The 20,332-nt window shown below is 35.1% G+C and overlaps 1 protein-coding gene across 1 annotated transcript in view; it reads right to left on the minus strand.

Moving 5' to 3' along the window:
• Window positions 1–20,332, minus strand: part of LRP1B (low density lipoprotein receptor-related protein 1B) — a 2,414,068-nt gene that overhangs the window by 963,451 nt on the left and 1,430,285 nt on the right. Inside the window, exon 31 of the mRNA XM_006880809.1 lies at window positions 16,494–16,588. Within this exon, the coding sequence (XP_006880871.1) occupies window positions 16,494–16,588 (95 nt within the window). The remainder of the gene's footprint in view (window positions 1–16,493; window positions 16,589–20,332) is intronic.

Raw genomic sequence — 20,332 nt, forward strand, 5'->3', positions numbered from 1 at the left:
TTCACTATTATCCAAGGTGACCTTCCCCAGTGCGCAGCTTCCCGACTTCCCTTTCACCCAGGAGCACGCTCTCCCGCCCTCAGGTCCTTCTGTGTACCTGGAAGATGCCTGTCATTATATGCAGATGATCTGATAGTGCACACAGAAAACACCAAGAACTCAACAAAAAAAACATTAATGCTAGTAGACAAAGTTAGTAGAGTACAAGGATATAAGATCAATATCCAAGAATTAGTAGGATTCCTCTAGAGTAACAAAGTGAACTCAGAGAAGGAAAACAAGAAAGCAATACAATTAACAAATCCAACCATAAATTGAGATACTTGGTAATGAACTTTACTAGAGACACAAAAGACTTGTACAAAGTAAACCATGGAACATTTTTTGTGAGGCACAACAAAATACCTAAATAAATGGAAAAATGTTCCCTGTTCATGCATAGGAAGACTCAAGAATTGAAAATCATAATCCTATCAAAAGCAATCTATATGTCCAACACAATCCCAATACAGATACCAAATTCATTATTCAAGAAATTTTTTCAAGAAAGGGAAATTGACAAGTTTATTTGGAGAGGAAAAAGACCATGAATAAGCAGACACTTCTGAAAAAGAAAAATAAAGTGGGAGGCATCGCTCTTCCTGACCTTAACACCTATAACACAGTAGGCAGTAACCAAAATAGCATGGTACTGGTACAATGACAGGCACATAGGCCAATGAAACAGAATTGAAAGCACATAAAAGGACCTCTCTATTTAAGGTCAACTGATTTTTGACAAGGAAATCAAAAGAGAAAATGATAACCTCATCAACAAATGGTATTAGCAAATATGGACTGCTATCTGAAGAAAGCTGAAACAGGATCAACTTCTCACACTATACATAATTATCAACTCAAGGTATATCAGACACCAAAGAGTAAAGCCCCAAACCATGAAGTTCATAGAGATAAACTGAGATCAAGCTTACAAGGATTAGTCAATTGTATAAAGAGATTGACAAACATAGCCAGAAATGTACACTATGCAGAGCATAAAATTGATGAATGGCATTATTTAATGATTAAATCTCTGTGCTCATCAAAAACTTTTAACAAAGTTAAAAGAAAACCCACTGACTGGGAACAACCATTTAGCAATTACCATCTCAGGTAAGCATCTCATAACAAAAGTTTACACAATACTCCTGAGCCTCCAGAATAAAAAGACTGATAACCAAATTACAAAATGGGCAAAAGACATGGAAAAACTTTCACACAGGAAGACATGCATATGGCCAACAAACACAGGAGGAAATGCTCAAAATCACTGACAACAAGAGAAATGCAAATAAAACCACAGTGATCTTATCCTAGTAGCAGTGGCAAAGTTTAGCAGGGCAGACAGCAATAAATGTTGGAGAGGATGTGGAGAAGTGAGAACTCTCATACACTGTTGGTGGGATTCTAAAATGATACAACCACTCTGGAAGACACTTAGATATCCTCAAAAAGTTGAACACAGAAACTCTGTATGATCTAGCTATTTCACTACTAGAAATATACCTCAAGCAAATTAGAACTGAGACACAAATTGAGATCTGTACACAAATGTTCATAGCAATATTATTGACTATTGCAAAAATATGGACACATCCAAAATGTCCCCCACAATTGAATGGATTGAGAAATTCAGGTACGTTCACACAACTGAGTACCATGCAGCACTCAGGAGGAATAGTTTCAAAAAATACTACAACCTTGGGAGAAGCTGGAGAGCATTACCCTGAGGAACTAATTCAGTCTCATAAGAACAAATGCTACATAACATCATTATTGTAAAAGTAGAATAATAACATGTAAAACGAGAGGACTGGAGGGGAAAAATGATAGGGTTGTACAGTTTGGTGGGTGGAGGGAGGTGGTGAAGTTAATGGAAAGTATTCAGCAGGGGACTAGAAAGATTGGATAATGATGGACAAGGTCCTTTGGTGATTGATTTTATAAAGATAATTATGGAAATTATGTTATGAAACACAATATGGATGAATGAAGAATAGTGTGAAACATAATGTATATGAACTTTGGGAGCAAACCAACATAGAATTTTTTTAAAAAACACCAACCAAAGCCCAAACCACAATGAGACATCACTATGCATCTATCAAAATGGGTAAAATTAAAAATAGTGACAACAAAATGCTTAAACAAGACAGAGAAACCAGATCACTTTTGTAAGATGGAGGAAGTGTAAAATGGTAAAATTAAGTTCATAAACAGAGACAGAGATGTGTACAAAAAGCCCCATTAATTTGGAGTAAGAGCAATGAATTGTATCAATATAAAAACTTTTTTTATGATATTGTAGTATGTTATTGTTGTTATGTGCCGTTGAGCCACCTGTGAATCACCCTGCTCTATCTCATGCCAATCTCACTGTCTCTGACAACCTATACCTATTACCCTAGTCACTGAATCAATTCTCCTCATCGAATTGATAATATTTTAAGAAGTCATTAGTATTCTGAACAGTTTATAGTATTGTTTTTAGGTGCCATTGAGATGAATACAACTCATAGTGACCTTTGAACAACGGAAACCTTGCATTATTCTGCACCATCCTCACAGTATCCACTATGCTCAAGCCCTTTGTCACACACATACGTGCGCGCGCACACACACACATTATTGTTATATATATTTATACACGCACACACACACAGACACACGTTGTTGTTGATTGCTGTCAAGTCGAGTATGACTCATAGCGACCCTATGAACAAAAAACTGGAAACCTTTCTATAACTATCGTCGTTCTCAAAGTTCATAGTTTACAGAGGCTTGTTGTTTTGGAAGTGGAAGCTATTTCTGCTTAGAAATATATAAATATATATTTGTTGTTGTGTTAAGTCAAGTTGGAACTGACCCATAGCTGACCCTACAGCAGTTTTTCAGAGACAGTTAACTGAATGGGAGGAGATTGCCCATCCTTCTCCCACTGAGGGACTGGTGGGTACAGACCAAGTGCCTTTGGAACAGCAGTGCAGCTTGTTACCATTAGACCATATATACCCAACATCCAGAAGCAGCTTCATCCACCACCTTCTCTGGAAAAGAAAGAATGGCAATATCTTTTTATGTGATTTACTGTCTCTAAAGATTTGCTGGAGGATTAGCTACAAGTAAGTTCTGACTTGATGATGATGAGTTAGTAACTATTATATGTTGTTGCTCTGTAGCTTCTAGTTGGAACTTACTTATAGCTCACCCTCCAACAAATTATCACAAGCAGCAAATCACATGGCAGGTGATTGCCTAACTTTCTCCTAAGAAGCAGTGATGGATTTAAATGGCATGCCTTTGAGTTGACACTGCAGGTCCTTACCAGTAAGTCACCAGAGTGCCCCTATAGTAATAAATACTATAGAATCTTACAATCCCCAGTTCAAATACAAATACATCACTAATTTTTTTAAACTTTCTCATCCAATATTCTCCCCTAGAGAGAATATTGGAGAAAAAAATTATTTACTTCCTTTCATCTCATTATTTTATATCTTTGCAGTATCAAGGCCATACTTCTCATGGCCAACATTTAGCACTTCAGTTTTACTTTGCTAAAGTTGTAGATACCACTAGTTTGTAATTATTTGTATTTTCTTTTGCTAGACTTTGAACTTTGTTCAAAGATGGACTCCGGGTTTTATTTTTAAGATTTGACAAGCTGTGTATACTTCATAATATGAAAGAATTAATAAATGAATGACCAAATACAATGTGTAATAAGTTGATATTATTTACCGTACACTTCTATATTTGTAATATTAGTGTGCTAATGCCTTCAGTTTGCTAAAAAATGGTTTGCCAAATTTACTTTTTATGTATTACTTTACATATTGATCATGCTGCATGCATAATAAAAGTGACTGTGGTGAGAACTGCATTTTGTAATGCAAGAAAATATGCCTAGGAATAAAAATATCTTGTTTTGGAAAAGGTTGGAATGTCTCTTGAATTCTTTTGATGTAGTAAAAAGTGCTTATGAATGTTATCCTTGAATAGATTTAAAAACCTTCTTTATAAAGTACACAGGTTAGAATGATTACATAGTAGAAAATTCTTGGACTGGTTTAAAGAAGATGTACTTGAAGGTTGAAAAAACAAATAACTTTTGAATGGATTATTTCAGAAAAAGGAAAGTGAAGGGAAAAAATCCAGGGAATAAAATGCATAGTTTAGTAGATTCTTAAGAACAAGCAATGAAGGTAATGCTGACTGACAAGTCATGTTGCTTAAGGGACAAAACCAGTGATTTGAAAGAAGTTTAATCATGAAAGTAGATTTAGGTACTAAATTTCAGTCCTTTGTGGTATGTACACTACATTAAGAACTAAATGTATTCAAGGCTGAACAAAAATACTAATTGAGAATATTTCATTCAACAGAGGATAACTGGGATACTGATTTATATTTAATAGAAGCAAAGTTACTGAGCCCAAACTGTCTGAATACTGCAATTATTCAGTCTTCAGTGATACTCATAAAATGAATGATAAGTTGTGTGCTTTGGTAAGATAATGGCACAATTTTAAGTATGTCACACACATAGATTTAACTGCAAACAAGCTAAAAGAATACAGTGCATTGCAATATAAAAATGATTCCACAATCTACAAAGTCTAGGGCATCAGTAGCTATAGAAAATTAGCTGTTATGATTCAGAATTAATTAATTGTGTGGCACAACTTGCACAGAACTGAAAATGCCTTTTGCATTCGCCTGATAGCTTGGACATTCCTCCTGCTATGTAAGTCATAATTGAGTCCAGTGTTCTTAGGAGTATCTAAGCTCTGAATTGTTCTCATTTCTATTTTTCTAGACTTGAAGGGAAATCAATACTGTTTCTGATCTTTTCTTGAGGCTTGGTAATTATAAAATTAGCTTCTCTACAAATATAGCATAATGGCTAAATGTTAATATGATTTGAAAAACATATAAACTAACGTGTGAGTCCTACCTCTACCATTAATCTCAGCATCAAGAAAACAAACAAACAAAAATCTTTACCATTGCAATATTAGGCAACATCATGATAAACAGAAAAGATTGAGGTTGTCAAATTATTCCATCATACTTGGATCTGCAATCAAAATCCTTTATAACAGCAGTCAAGAAATAAAAAGAAAAGTTGTATGGGGGAAATTTGCTCACAGGGACCTCTACAGAGTACTAAAGAGGAATGAATGAGGTGAGTTTAAAGATTAAGGTGTGTCTAATTTGAGCCATGATCTTCCCAATTGTTTGTTATGCATCTGAAAACTGTACAATGACTAAGGATGCTAGAAGAAGAGTTAGTATCTTTCAGTTGTGTTGGAAAAGAGTACTAAATATCTCATGGACTGAAAAGAGAACAAATGGGTCTGACCTGGCGAAAGTGAAATTAGGATGCTCCCTGGAGGTAAAAGTGGAGAAACTCCATCTCACATACCTGAGGCAGGTGTTTAGGGAAACCAAACTAAACTTGGAGATGGTCATCAGGTTGGAAAGGTGAAGAGCCAATGTGAGAGAAAAAGATCTTCAATAAAACGGATTGACACAGTAACTGTAACAATGAGCTCATATGTGCTGGAGATAGTGAGAATGGCACAAGATAGGGAAGAATTCATTTATTGTTTATAGGATCATTATGAACTGTAGTTGACTTAAAAGTACATGACAATAGCAACTATTTAATCATAGATTTAGAGACTTGGGCTTTCAGGAAGAATTTTGTTGCCGAAAATAAATAGTAGTTATTGTCAACTATTACTGAGATCATCTTATAATTTAAAAAAAAAATAATTGCGACACAGAAAGATTTTTCACAGAGGAAGATATTCAGCTGACCAACAGACAAATGAAGAAATGCTCAAAATCAGTGGCAATAAGAGAAATGGAAATCAAAACTACAGTGAGATACCATTTCATTCCAGTATCAGTGGCAGTGTTTAACAGATCAGCAAGTAATGAACTTTGGAGAGGATGTGGCAAGGTAGGGGCTCTTATACATTTCTGGTGGGATTGTAAATGGTACAACCACTCTGGAAGGTAGTTTGGTATTTCCTCAAAAAGCTAAATATAGAAATTCCGTATGACACACCTATTCCACTGGTTGGAATGTACGCTGAAAAACTGAGAACTGAGGCACAAATGGAGACTAGTACACTAATGTTCATAGCACTGTTATTCACCATCACAGAACAGGGAAACAGTCCAAATGTCCAAACACAATCAAATAGATTGAGAAATTATGGTACATTCGCATGATGGAATACTACGCAGAACAAAGGGGCATTGATTTTATAAATTTCTACCTAACCTGGGAGGAACTGGAGAACATTATACTAAGTGAACTAACTTAGTCCCATAAGGACAAATACTGTATAACACCATTATTGTAGAATGAGTATAACGTTCCAAGGGAGGGGAGGGTGGGAGCAAAGGATTGAGGATGGGCAAGGAAGAGTTTGCAAATCATAGAGTCACACGATTTGATGGGTGGAGGGAGAGGTAGGTAAAGAAATGGGAAAGCTCCTGTGTGAAAAAACAATGCATGCAAAAATTATAAATAAACCAGTATAAAAAACTAAAATCATATGATAATTTGCAATTCTTTTTATAAGTATTTACAAAGAAAAGACTTTTGTTGTTAGGTGGCCTCAAGTTGAATTTGACTCATAGCAACCCTAAGAATAGATGATCCTTGTTCTATTCCGTGTCGTCTTCACAGTTACTGACATTTGCCTATTGCAGCAGTCACTGTATCAATCCACCTGTTGAGGATCTTCCTCTCCTTTGCTGACCCTCTGTCTTTCCCAGGATCAAGTCCTTCTCCTAGGAATAGATCCTCCTAGCAACATGCCCAAAGTATGTGAAGTGAAGCTTCATCCTTCCTGCCTCCAAAGAGCACTCCGGCTACACCCTTTCCAAGACATATCTGTTCTCTTGGCTGTCCATAGGATGTTCAGTGCTCTTCTCCAACACCACAGCTCAAAGGTGTCGGGGTTTTTTTTTTCCCCCTGTCACACTTATTCATTGTAAAACTCTCAGATGCATAGCAGGTGATGGATAAGACTCTGGCCTGAACCTTTGCTCTCAAATTGACATCATTACTCATCAATAATTTGGAGAGGTCCCTAAATGCAGATTTTCCTGGTGCAGTGTGTCTACTTACTTTCTGACTGCCCATACCAATTGAGATGAAGCTGTTGACAGTTTCAATCTCTTCTTCATCCATTATGGCACTGTCTATTGTTCCAGTAGTAAGAATTTTTGTTTTCTTGACATAGAGAAGCAATTCATACCAAAAGCTGCATTTCTTGATCTTCTGTGCTTCAAGTTCTCCTTGCTTTCAGCAAGCAAAGTTGTGCAATTTGCAAAATGTAGGTTATTGTGGAATCTCTCCTCAGTTCTGATCCCCTAATTCTCTTCATAGGTCCAGGTTCTCAGATAATTTGCTCAGTATACAGATTGAGTAGGTATGGAGAAAGAATACTATCCTGACACACTCCCTTCGCACTTCTAAACCATTCAGTGTTCCCCTGCTCTGTTTGCACAACTTCTTGGTCCAGGTCCAGGTTACAATTGAGTACAATTAAGTGCTCTGGGATTCCCATTCTTCTCAATATCAGCCACAGCTTGTCATGATCCCCACAGTCAAATGCCTTTCCATAGTCAATAAAGCACAAATAGACATTTTTCTAATATTCCTTACTTTCAACCTGGATCCATCTGACATCAGCAATGATATTGTTGTTGCCACAGCCTTTTCTAAAGTCTGCTTGAACTTCTGGCAGTTCCCTATCTATGTACTGTTCTAGCCATTTTTAAATGATCTTCAGCAGCATTTTGATTGCATATAATATTACTGTATATAAATGTGATACAAGAAAAAGATGCAGTTTCATGGTAGAATATTATAGATCTAAAAAAAATTACCATTGTATTAAAAATCACTCTTAACTGAGCAGAGTTTTGTAGACTAGAAGTCACCTGAGAGGAGATTGCTCATATATCTCCTTTTGAGCCACTGGTGGATTCAAATTGCCAGAGAGACTCCAGCTTTGAATTAACAGCACAATTATCTGAGGACTAGGCTAACAGAAATCTCTACTGGTAAAGACTATTCCAACCCGATGCTACCTAACATCATCACAGAGAATATTGCATTTTCTATTCACCTGCTGAGAAAAAGAATTCATGATTTGATAATAAACATGCATGAGAAAAAGTAAATCGAATGACACTGTCTTCTTTCCTTATCACCTAATTTACTTAATGAAAATTAGGTAGCAAATGCACTGGGCAGTCCATGTAAGCCAGAGGTTACCCTAAGATGGTCCATCATTATATAATAATCACAATAAATGCCTGCAAATTGTCACTAGAAAATGTTAGTGAAATTAAGTGACTAAATAATGCAATACTAAAGGCTTTCATGTATATAGTAGGTGTGACTGTAATATAAGTACAGGCTTATGTGCACGCCTATATTTTTTCATACATCCATATATTCTTTCATAGTGTTGAGAAATTCTTTTTTAGCAATAATCTCAGGATAATCAGTGTAAAGGCCTATAAAGTGGAATTATCAGTGCATGGATTGTTTCAATGGTATTGAGAGTGTTTCAATGACATTATTCTATCAATTACATCTTTGATAGACCTTAATTTTATTCTATATTAATCAGAGTGAAGAAGTATTACAAAAGCAAATAAAAATACTATGTCTTAATTTATTTTCTTTGTAACTCTAAATTATCTATAGAGAAAAATATAGCTTTTTAAAAATAGGAATACAAAAGCTGAAATGATTTAGGTATTTTGTTTAAATAAATAACTTAAGAATATGGTTCAGAAATATTTTTTAAAATAATGTAATAAAAATATTTGCTGTGGAATATATTTTTTATCTGTTATTATCAGTGCCCATATTTTTTAAATCTGTAATGTATTTCCTGGTTTTAATCTTTTTATATATATAGAATGTTAAAAAAAAAACACCCCAAAACTGACAACAGTATTTTTCTTAATATAAACTACTTACAGTGACTTTTTGCTTTATTAATTGCAGATAAGAACGTTTCCAGAAGCCAATGGAATTAAATAAAATAAAAATCCTATTTGACACTTTAACTGTAAACTCATAATCATTAGGTGAAAACCACCTTATAGCTAATCCCTCTAGTATATTTTCAGAGGCTCTAAATCAGGAAGAGATTGGCTTTCTTCCTTCACCAAAACTACCAGTAGAGTGGAATCACTTTCGAGCTAGGAAGGCAACTTCCTATTGATAACAAGAGTTTCCCATCTTTAACCATAGCTGATAAATCTTTCAATTAGTGCTCTAATTTGGCACTTCTCACTTATTAACCAAATTGTTATCAATTCAGGCTCACTCAGAGGAACCCTGATATAAAAGTCTGGAAATCAACTTCAGGGAACAGGAAAGGAGCAGCATTCATCAAGGTCCCCATACAACACATCTGTATTCAGACACACATGAAATCTCCATGAGCCCGAAGTTGATTAATGACATTTAAAGGTTATTTTTGTTTGTTTATTTTAATCTTCTGTGCTAAATAAAGAACGAGCAAATTAATATCATTGGATAATGAACAATTACTGTATATTTGATAGGGGTTTAGATGTAGGTTTATTTACATCATGAATTTTGTTATTTTTTAACATTTTTTTCTTGTGAATTGAGTGACAGTTTACAAGGCATTAAAATTTTTCCCCAATCTCTGATGCATATTTTGTTCCATAACAGTAAATCAAATACACAGTGTTTGATTGTCTATTCGTTTTGCATTTTCCTTTTCTTCTACCCATCTGAGTAAGTATCCTTTGTCTATCAATTCATTTTCTTCCTCTCCCCTTCCTGGTGATCATACTAGACAGATTCTCTCTCTATGTATATCTTTCTCTAATCTTTCTTCACAAGGATTTTGTACAGCATTATTCTTTTATAACCGAGTTCTTTCATTTAACATAATGCCCTGTAGATTCATCTAAGTAGCAGTGTGGTGTTTCGCAAATCCTTCATTGTTTTTCTGTGTTTCATAGTTCTCTGTGTGTGATTTTACCATAATTTCTTTATGCATTAATTTATTCATGGGAACTTGGGTTGCTTCCAGGAGTTTTGCACTGTAAATAATAATGTAATAAATGTGGAAATAAATTTATCTCTTTTCATTGCAGCTTTTATTTCTTTAGAGTATATCCCTACTCATGGAATAGCTGGATCAAATGGTACTTCTAGTTTTAGCTTTTTAAGCAAAATTGAAGCTGTTTACCATAGTTGTTGCACCATTTTACACTCTCACCAGCATAGGAGCATGAGAGTTTCGATCTATAATTCTTACATTAAGAAGACTTATAAATTAGTAGATAAATTGACTAATTCTACAATTTTTTTTTTGCTATTTTTTTCTTAAAGGATAAACCTCTAAGTGGAACTAATAAGGAGAATCAAATGCCCATAAGATTAGACACACAGAAAAGAAAAACAAGTTAAAAAGTCAATTTAGAAACTAAGTATTTTCAGTGTTTCTACCCTGGCTAGTCATACATGTATTTAGAAGGAAACAAGTGATATAATATTTGCACGTCATACTTTGACAAACTGATGAAGGATCTTCTGATTCATTCTATGTTTACCAGACATGTTGAATGAATGATATCTCTCTCTCATAGGTTTCAAGTTGGAATCTTATCACAGCCAGCAACATTCCAGAGGGTTTTCAGAAGCTGTAAATAGTACAAGAGGAGATTGCCCATCTTTCTCCTGTGGAGCAGCTATTAGGTTGAAACTACCTGCTTATGGAGTTGATAGGTCACCAGAGCTCACTGTGAGTTAGAATCAACCCAGTGGCAAAAGGTTTAGTGTATCTTTTGCTTTATTATTTTTTTCAAAGACCCTTGCCTGAATAAACCAAAGTTCTTTAAACATTTTAGTAGTATCAGGCTTCCTTTTTTTTTTTTTTGGTTGCCAATGTTTTAATTTTCCATTTGTTAGTTGATTATTTATATTATTTAATTATTTCCTCAGATAAGAATATACATTATGAGGTTATTTACCAGTGTGTCCTTAACTAATAGCTCCATATGTTACAAAAAAATTGTTGTCGTTATTGCCAAGTGGTGTCAAATTGGTTCCAATTCACAGTGATTCAAATTGGTTTTAGATGAGGCCATGGAACAAGCAGTATCATTGTTATGTCAGTTGGGTCTTGGGGGGAAAAAAAACAAAGCAGAGAGTAGCAGAAGATTGTTTACTTGCGTTTTATGGATTATACAGAAGCATTTGACTGTGGATTACAACAAATTATTGAGAAGAATGAGAATCCCAGAAGACCTTTTTTTTTCTAAGATGAAATCTATACTTAAAATAAGGAACTGTTGTCTGAACAGACAAAAGGAACTCTTAATGGTTCAAAATCAAGAAAAATGTATCAGGGATATATATCTTTCCCCCATACTTTCTTAAACTATCTGCTGAACAGATCATTTAAGAAGCTGGATTTTATGAAGAAGATTATGTATAAGGATCAGAGGAAGGCTCATCAATGACCTGCATTATGCAGATGACACAGCTCCACTTACTGAAAGTGAGGAGGATTTAAAGTGTTTGCTGCAGAATATCAGGAACTGGGTTGCATCTAAAGAAGAACACAAAAATCTTCACCACCAGACCAAAAAAACAGCATTAGGATAGATGGAAAAAAGAGTGATGTTGTTAATGATTTTATCTTTGTTGGGTCCACAGCCAACATTCTTGGAGAGAGCAGTTGTTGTTATTAAGTGCCATCGAGTTGAGTACAACTCATAGCAATGCTATGAACAAAAGACCTGAACTCTGTTCTATAACTATGGTAATTTCTTTAATATTAGTAGAGTTTCCAAAGGCATGTTGCTTAAGAAGTAGATACAAATCCTGCTTCTAAGCCTGTCTTCATCTGAGGACTCCATCAAACACTGTCCACCATGCTTAACCTTTATGGATTTGACACACCAGTGGCACAGCATTCAGTATCACAGCAACCCCAAGATATCTCAGTACAGCAAACTGACAGACCAGCACTGTACCACTCAGAAGAATGTACTTCCCATATACAATTAACACCAGGCCTGAGTGCCCAAATGACTTTTAAATACACAGGCCCATAGCTAATTGTTAGCTAAAGCCAGCAAATCTAGGTGACCAATCAGCTCACACACATTTGTGAACAAAATAAAAAAAGAACCAAAGAGCTTATACCTAACTTATAACTAAAACAAGAGAACCTACCCTTCAGAATCCAATTGCCACCAAACTGGAAACTTAGTCAGGGCACAACCAACTTCTAAATACAAAGGCCCACCAATAAGATCCTGATTGACTTAAACAGCAGGCTTCCAGCCCACAGCTGATTGTTAGCTAATTAAAATGCAAGTTTTATTGGGAAAATCTGCTGTCAAAGACCTCTCCAGAGAACTAAAGAGCATCCATGTAATTTTAAAGACTGTGGTGAGCCTGATCCTAAAACCATTGTCTTTTCAGTTTCTTGTTATTCATCTGAAAGCTGGATAATGACTAAAGATGACAAAGAAGAATCTCTGTCTTTGTGTTATGGTGCTGGAGAAGACTATTAAATATTTCATAGACTGCCAAAAGAACAAACAGTTCTGTCCTGGGCAAAGTGAAACCAAGGTACTCCTTGGAAGTAAGGTTGGTGAAGTACTATTTCATATACTTTGGGTTTTCAATTAGGAGGAGTCAATCTTTGGAGAAAGATATCAGACTTTGAAAGATGGGGGTGAGGGGAAGTCAGTGTGAAAGAGGAAGACCCTTGACAAGATGGACGGACATAATGACTACAGTCAATAAGTGAATTTTAAATAAAGGAATGTAGTCAAACTGGCTCAGGATAGGGCAAGGTTCAGAACCATTATTCATAGGATTGCTCTGACTCATAGTCAGTTCAGTAGCACCTAAAAACAACAATATATTGACTCAATATACAAATGAAGGAAACACTCTTAGACTAAATTAAGCCCATCTCACTCTTGTTGCTATGTGAGATCCCGTTGCTTTTAACTACTATGTTGACCCATTAAATGTACCTAGGAAAATAAGAGTTGCAGACAGTGGCAGTGCTAATTTTAACTTCCTTAAAAGCCTATCAGGAAGACAGCATCAAATAACATTTGCTCCAAGCCTCTTAATCACTTTTCCTCAATCTCTTCTAATTAATTCATGCACCAATATTAAACTATTGTATACATCTTTCCCAAACTCCCAATTGAAAAGCTTGCTTGAATCAGACTTCTGAATTTGATTGCTATCTCACCTTTGGCATTCATTCTATAATTCAATGTTGACTAATATTGTGGCAAGCTATCATCATAGGTTTTCTAACCAATAAGTTGTTTGGAGGATATTCCGAGGAACAAGTATTTAACATGGGAAATGTAGCCAGTTCAGTAATTACTTTGTAAATTCAAAAAAGAAAAAAAAACCAAAAGCAATTTTAGAAATGTATATAATCTTCTACTACTCAGATGTATTATCACCCAATTTTTAAACTATGACTTAAATTGCTGCCAATTGGCCCAGAGGTGAGAATCTTTGTTTTCTTGAAACAAAAGAAAGAGATGTTAAAGTAAAGGATATGAACAGAAGATTTCAGAAGCAACCTGAAAATCAAAGGGAAATATTATAATGGAAATATAAAGAGCTAGAGTCAAAGAATAAAAAGGGAAGAATTTGTTTGGTATTTCTCAAGTTGAAAAAACTGAAAAATAAATGCAAATCTTTGGTAGTTATAATGATAGATGATAGGGGTAAAATCTTGAATGCCTCAGAAAGCATCAAAAGAAGAAGGAAAAAAAATTCAAAGAGTTACTGGTTGACACTGAAAAAATTCAGGAAGTATTATCAGAACTAGAGTCAAAATAGTAATAAAGGAAGAGATTCAAGCTACACTGAAGAGACTAGCAAATACATAAAGCCCCAGGAATTGATGGGATACCAGTTAACATATATCAACTCATAGATGCAACCGTGAACATGCTCACCAGTCCGACCCAGAAAATATGGAAGGCAGCTGCCTGACTGACTGGAGGAGATTTGTATTTGTTCCCATTCCCAAGAAAGCTGATCCAATATAATATGGAAGTTATCAAACAATATCATTAATATCACATGAATGCAAAATATTGCTGAAGATAATCTAAAAACAACTAGAACAGAACATTGCAACAGAACTGCCAGAAGTTCAAGCTGGATTTAGAAGAGATTATGGAACCAGAGATATCATTACTGGTATCAGTTGGATTCTGATTAAAAGAAGAACATACAAGAAAAAAATGTCTATTTGTGCTTTTTTGATTACGCAAAGGCATTTGAAGTGTGGATCATAACAAACTATGGCCAATAGTAAGAAGAATGGGGATCCCAGAACACTTACTTGTGCTCATAATAAATCTATATGTAGAACAAGAAATTGTCATCCGAGCAGGGCAAAGGAATATTGCATGGTTTAAAACAGTGAATGGTGTGTCTGAGAGATGTATTCAATCTCCACACCTATTAAATTTGTATACTGAGCAAATAATTCTTGAATCTTTACTTTATGAAGAAGAATGTATCATAATTGGAGAAAGACTTATCAAAAGTCTCAGTTATGCAGATGACACAATTTGCTGAAAGAAAGGAGGACTTGAAGCACTGCAAAGCACTCAAGGACCACAGTCCTTGATATACATTACATTTCGACATCGAGGAAAGAAAAGTCCTCACCACGAGGCCAGTATCAAAAAAAAGATTGAAGTTGTCAATGATTTCCTCTTGCATGGATCAATAATAAGCACCCTTGGAACCAGCAGGCAGGAGATCAGGTTACCAATTAAATTTGGCAAGTCCACTGTAGGGGATCTCGTCAAAGAACTGAGGTAAAATGATACTAGTGAAACCAAGCCTTTCCTTGGAGGCTAAGATTTTTAAGCTCCTCCTCACTTACTTTGGGCATGTGGACTTGGAGAAGGACATCATACTAGGAAGGATACACAGACAGCACAGGAGAGGGAGATCCCAGATGAGATGGATTGATACAGTAACTGGGGCAATTGGGGTGTGTAGGAATTAGGAATTAGTGAGGCTGGCTCAGGATGGGGAAGCACTTAGAGCTGCTGTGCATAGGGTTGCTATACATTGCAGAAGACTCAATGATACATAACAACAATAACATTCTATGACAGATTGGGAAGCAGGAGGGGCATCCACTTTCTAATAACATGCCTCTGGAAACTCTATGAATTTGGATAAATGTTGATAGTTGTAGAAGGACTTCAGGTATTTTGCTCATAGGGTTGCTATGAGTTGTGCTAGACTCAAAGGCAGTCATCATCATCACCATCATCAGTTTGAAGACTAATGTATGTCTAAGTCATGTTGCAGTCTTTTCTATTATTTGCTGTGCATTTCAGAGCTGGACAGTGAATATGCATGACAGAGGAAGAATTGATGCCTTTGAGTTGTGCTGTTGGAGAAGATTACTAAGTATTTAGGAGTTGACAAAAGAACGAATAGATATGTCTTGGAAAAAGTGAACCAGAGGGCTCTTTGGAGGTAAAGATAACAAAGATACATCTTCCATACTATGGCATGTTGGTAGAAGAAGCTTGTCCTTGGAAAAGGACATCATGCTTGGAAAGGAGAGTCAGAGAAAGAGAAGACGACCCTCAATGAGATGGATTGTCACAGTGCTGCAGCAAAAGACTTAAGTATGTCAGGGATGATAAAAATGGAGAAAGACAAGACAGAGTTCAGGTCTGTTTTTCATAGGGTTGCTATAGTTTTACTTGACCAGATGGCCCTTAACAACTATAACAACAGATCTTTTTAATAAATAAATAAAAGTATTGTTAAAGATATAATTTGGTAGAGACTCCTGACATGGCTTTTATGTCCTATTCAGGATAAATTTTTATTTTTATTTTGAAAATGAGTCAAGGCTCTCTGTTTCAGCACCATGGCATTTCATCTGATTATTTGTAATGGTTACTCAAAGTAAATAGATAATCACACTGTGGATTGAATAAGAACTACACACTATAGTCTTAAACCCAAATCCTAGTAACTATTAAATAACAGAGGAAGCATTTGTGCATTGTATTTCTGCTACAGCAATGTGTCATACAGAGCTAGTAAAAAAGAAGATAGTTATTAATAGCACAGCTTTAAACAACTTCATTATTAGTTAATGTACTACAAAAGCTCTTTCATTAAAATGGTTTTTCTTACCTGGCAGAAAAAATAATGGGTTCTCCTTTCCCTGCTAAGACTGTTGTTGCCATGGATTTATAGGGTTGATTAATTTTTAAATTTAATTTACTAATCTGTAGTAATTTCTTTTAGGTTCTAAGTATATTTTTCACATTCAAGGTTTTCATATTAAAAACTGAAAAGATTAACTGTAAAAAGTACTTACCAATTGGTTCCTTTTGATTTTGAAAGAGAATCTTGCTATTACTGCCATCCATGTTTGCCATGTTAATTGTGTTTCCATCTGTCCAGTAAAGTTTCCTTAACATATAAGAGACACAGATTAAAATTAATAGACGTGGCCATTAGTAGGTAATTAGAGTCATGCTCTGAAGAGCAAGTACTAAAATGTATCCTTTCCTTTAACAAATATAAACCTATTTTTAATAGTTTAGAATAAAAATATAGTTTTGACTAAAGATTATTCTTATCAAAAACTTCCAAAATTGCTGAGCCATATCCTGGTGGTAACCAATATGTTTGGGAAACAGCACCACTCTTGTTTTTTCCTTTCACAAAGCAAAAATTATCTCCTTTCCTTTTTTTAAAAACTCTGTCTTTAAAATGAAATATTTAATTAGGACAACATGTGTACTATGTTCATTTTAAGCAGTTATCAAGACTGAGTCCTTCTGCGTGTGGAGAAATCATGAACCATAGAACAAACCCATCTCAAGCATTCCTGTTGATATATAGGAAAATACAATTTCTTTTAGTCCTACACACTTCTCTTCATAGAGTGATGATGATTAATCAGAAGGCAGCAAAATCTGATCTATTTAGCAATGATTATAAGATGAATCTAATTGAATTCACTTGTATTACCTAACTTATCACTCCTTAGAAATAAAAATTAATAATATCTTATAGTATCCTAAACCAAAACCTTACTGTGTGTGAGGTGCTAATGACTCATAGTAGCAAATGGAGCATACAGAACTGCCCTATAGGGTTTCTAAGACTACATTTCTACAGAAACTGACTGTAACATCTTTCTGCTGAGGAGCTGATGATAAGTTTAAACTGAGCACATGGTGCTTCATAGTCAGATGCTCGAAGCACTGAACTACCAGGGTTCTTGGCTATATAAATTAAGCCTTCAGCTTGATAAAAGTAATTTCTAATTTTGAGATCTTTTGTAAATTATTTTTTTCTTTTTTGACTCTATGGTTTAAATAAACATGTTTCCTAAATTAAACAATACATGACAATAATAGCACAAACACAAAGCTTTGATTAAACAATCTTACATTGTGTGGGAAGTTTGTAAGAAAAAAAAGAGAAAACTCACAGTAATTGGTGCCATTGAATGCATGAATATAGTGTTAAAACAAATCTTAAAGCAAGAGACTGTTTCTGTAGCAATGCACTAAGAGATCTCTCTAAGAACTCTGAACATCAGTGAGTTGTCCAAGCATTTACCAATTTTTGACTCAAGGGCTCAAAAACCAATGAAGGCACAAAACTCTGCAACTAAGAACAAGATGTTATCCCAGCTTGGACAGTTCAGTAATATTCAATTGTCCTTGCTGCAGGATCTCTCACTGGGAGAGATTGTTATGATTCTGTCATCGATCTGCAAACTGATGGTATAGGGGTTTTTTTGTCCTTGGAGATTAGGGGTTAATTTCCTTTCTTATGGCTCTTAAAATTGTCTGCTAGAGCTCTCCTCATTTAGAACCAAATAAGGACAATATACAATGAGATCATTGGTATTAAGACTACAGAGTATAATAATTCCCCCTGAAAATGTCAATATTATTAGTAGTTCAGTAAAGTATTCTGGGGAAAAATATGGTATTGAAAACCTGGGGAAAGACTGCCCATGAATCATCTTTAACTCATCTAATACTATTTCTTGTATCTTGCTCCATAAACAGATTTGGATTTGTATGAGTGTGTGGAGTATTTGACAAAGGAAAGTAGATATGTTTTTACTAGCTTAGCTACTATAACTGCTGACATGAGAAATAAGTCAGTTTGTTGGATGTACAGAGAGCTCCCTACATCTTTTGCTGTTGGACTTCTATGAAAGACAAGCCTAGTGGCTGGGCTCCTTGATTTGCCTTGGCTACCTCTTTTCTTAGCTCCACTTTTTCCCTGCCTCCACATTCAGTTCCAGCATTCTTCTAGCAACTTGAGACTATATTCCCACAGCAAGTTTTCCAAATGGTGCAGGATCAAATTAATATCCCTTATCGCCTAAGGCATGTGTGGGATGGTGTGGAGTGGTTGCCTGTCATACATGTACAACTAGTATAAATTGGCCACTGATGTGTAGAAAGGACTAACACAAACTATCACAAGAACTAACTAAACAACCATTGAAGGTATAAGGAAGTGTATGTAAAAGTCTGTGATCAAATAGACTGATAATAATACTGTTAATACATTCTTTTAAAGAAAAAAATGTTTTGCACTATCCTGAAATATCTTGTTATTCCAGAATACTAAAGATAATAAAGATTAAACTAGAAATTGTATTTTAAGCTCTAAGTGTTATATTAAATGAATTCTATATAAATTTTAGAATAGAAAATGAAATATTTGATAGAATTTTTGAAATGTTACATACCCTTTTATCAGCAAGGTCGTATACCATTTTCTCTGTTTTTGGTATTCGATGTTCAGGGAAGACCAGGTGAGTTATGGAGTGGAATTAAATATCATCCAAAATATTGTTTAAAAATATCAGCAAAATATTGTTTAAAAACAGAAGAGGAAGGAAACCCCAAAATGAATGTGAGAAGAGACTCTGAAAATTTCAGTAGAGAATTGAGAAGTTAAAACAAAAGGCTAAAATGTCAAAGTAAAAGATATGAACAGAAGATTTCAAAGAGAAGCTTATGAAGACAAAGAAAAGTAAGAGAATGTACCAAAAAAGCAATAACAAGAAAATAAAAATATTAGAACTAGATCAGCATTTCTAAAGTTTAAAGAACTGAAAAACAAAGTCAAGTCTGTAGTTGAACACTGCAAGATTCTAGATTGAAAGATCCAGGAAGCATCAAAAGAAGATGAAAAAAATAAACAGAATCCACTGTACAAAAAAAAAAAATTCTTAGCACTGAAAAATTTCAGGAAATACTATATGAACAAGAATCAGTGGTAATGAAGAAAGAAGTTCAAGCTACATTGAAGGCACTGACAAAATATGAGACCCAGGAATTGATGAAATACAAATTGATATTTTTTTTTCAACAGGTGCAGCCCTGGATTTCCTCAGCAGTCTGTGGTAAGAAACGTGGAGGACACTTTCTTCACCAACAGACTGGAAAAGATCCATATTTGTTCCCATTCCAGAAGGATGATTCAACAGAATATGAAATCTATATAACAGTATTCTTAATATCACATGCAAGTAAAATATAGCAGAAGATTATCCCAAAACATCTAGAAATGTACAATGAAAGATAAATATCAAAAGTTTAAGCTGGGTCTAGAAGAAGCTGTGGCACCAGGTTTATCATTGCTGATGTAACATGGATCCTGGCTGAAATCAGAGAACACCAGAAGAATCTGTATTTTGCTTTACTGACTGCAAAGGCATCTGACAGTATTAATCACAACATTCTATAACTAACATTGAAAAGAATGGAAATCCTAGAACATTTAATTATACCCATATAAAACCTTTACCTTGACTATGAAGCAGTTGTCCAAACAGTGTAAAAGAACACGACATGGTTTAAAATTGAGAAACATTTGCATCAGGGTTGTACCCTTTCTCCATACCTATTGAATTTGTAGGCTGAACAGACCATTTGAGAAGTTGTATTCTATAAAGAAGAATGTGACATCAGAAGGAGGAAGAGTCATCAAAACCTATGGTATACGATGATACAACCTTGTTTGCTAAAAGTAAGGAGGACTTGAAATGCTTGCTGCATGTTGTTGTTGTTGTTATGTGCCGTCGAGTTGCCTGCGACTCATAGCAACCCTATGTACAACAGCCCTAAACTCCGCTCTGTCCTGTGCCAATCGCACTGTCTCTGACACTCCCAT

The sequence above is a fragment of the Elephantulus edwardii genome, unplaced genomic scaffold (assembly GCF_000299155.1).
Source record: "Elephantulus edwardii isolate Elephantulus edwardi_28Jun2011 unplaced genomic scaffold, EleEdw1.0 scaffold00010, whole genome shotgun sequence".
Lineage (NCBI taxonomy): Eukaryota > Metazoa > Chordata > Mammalia > Macroscelidea > Macroscelididae > Elephantulus > Elephantulus edwardii.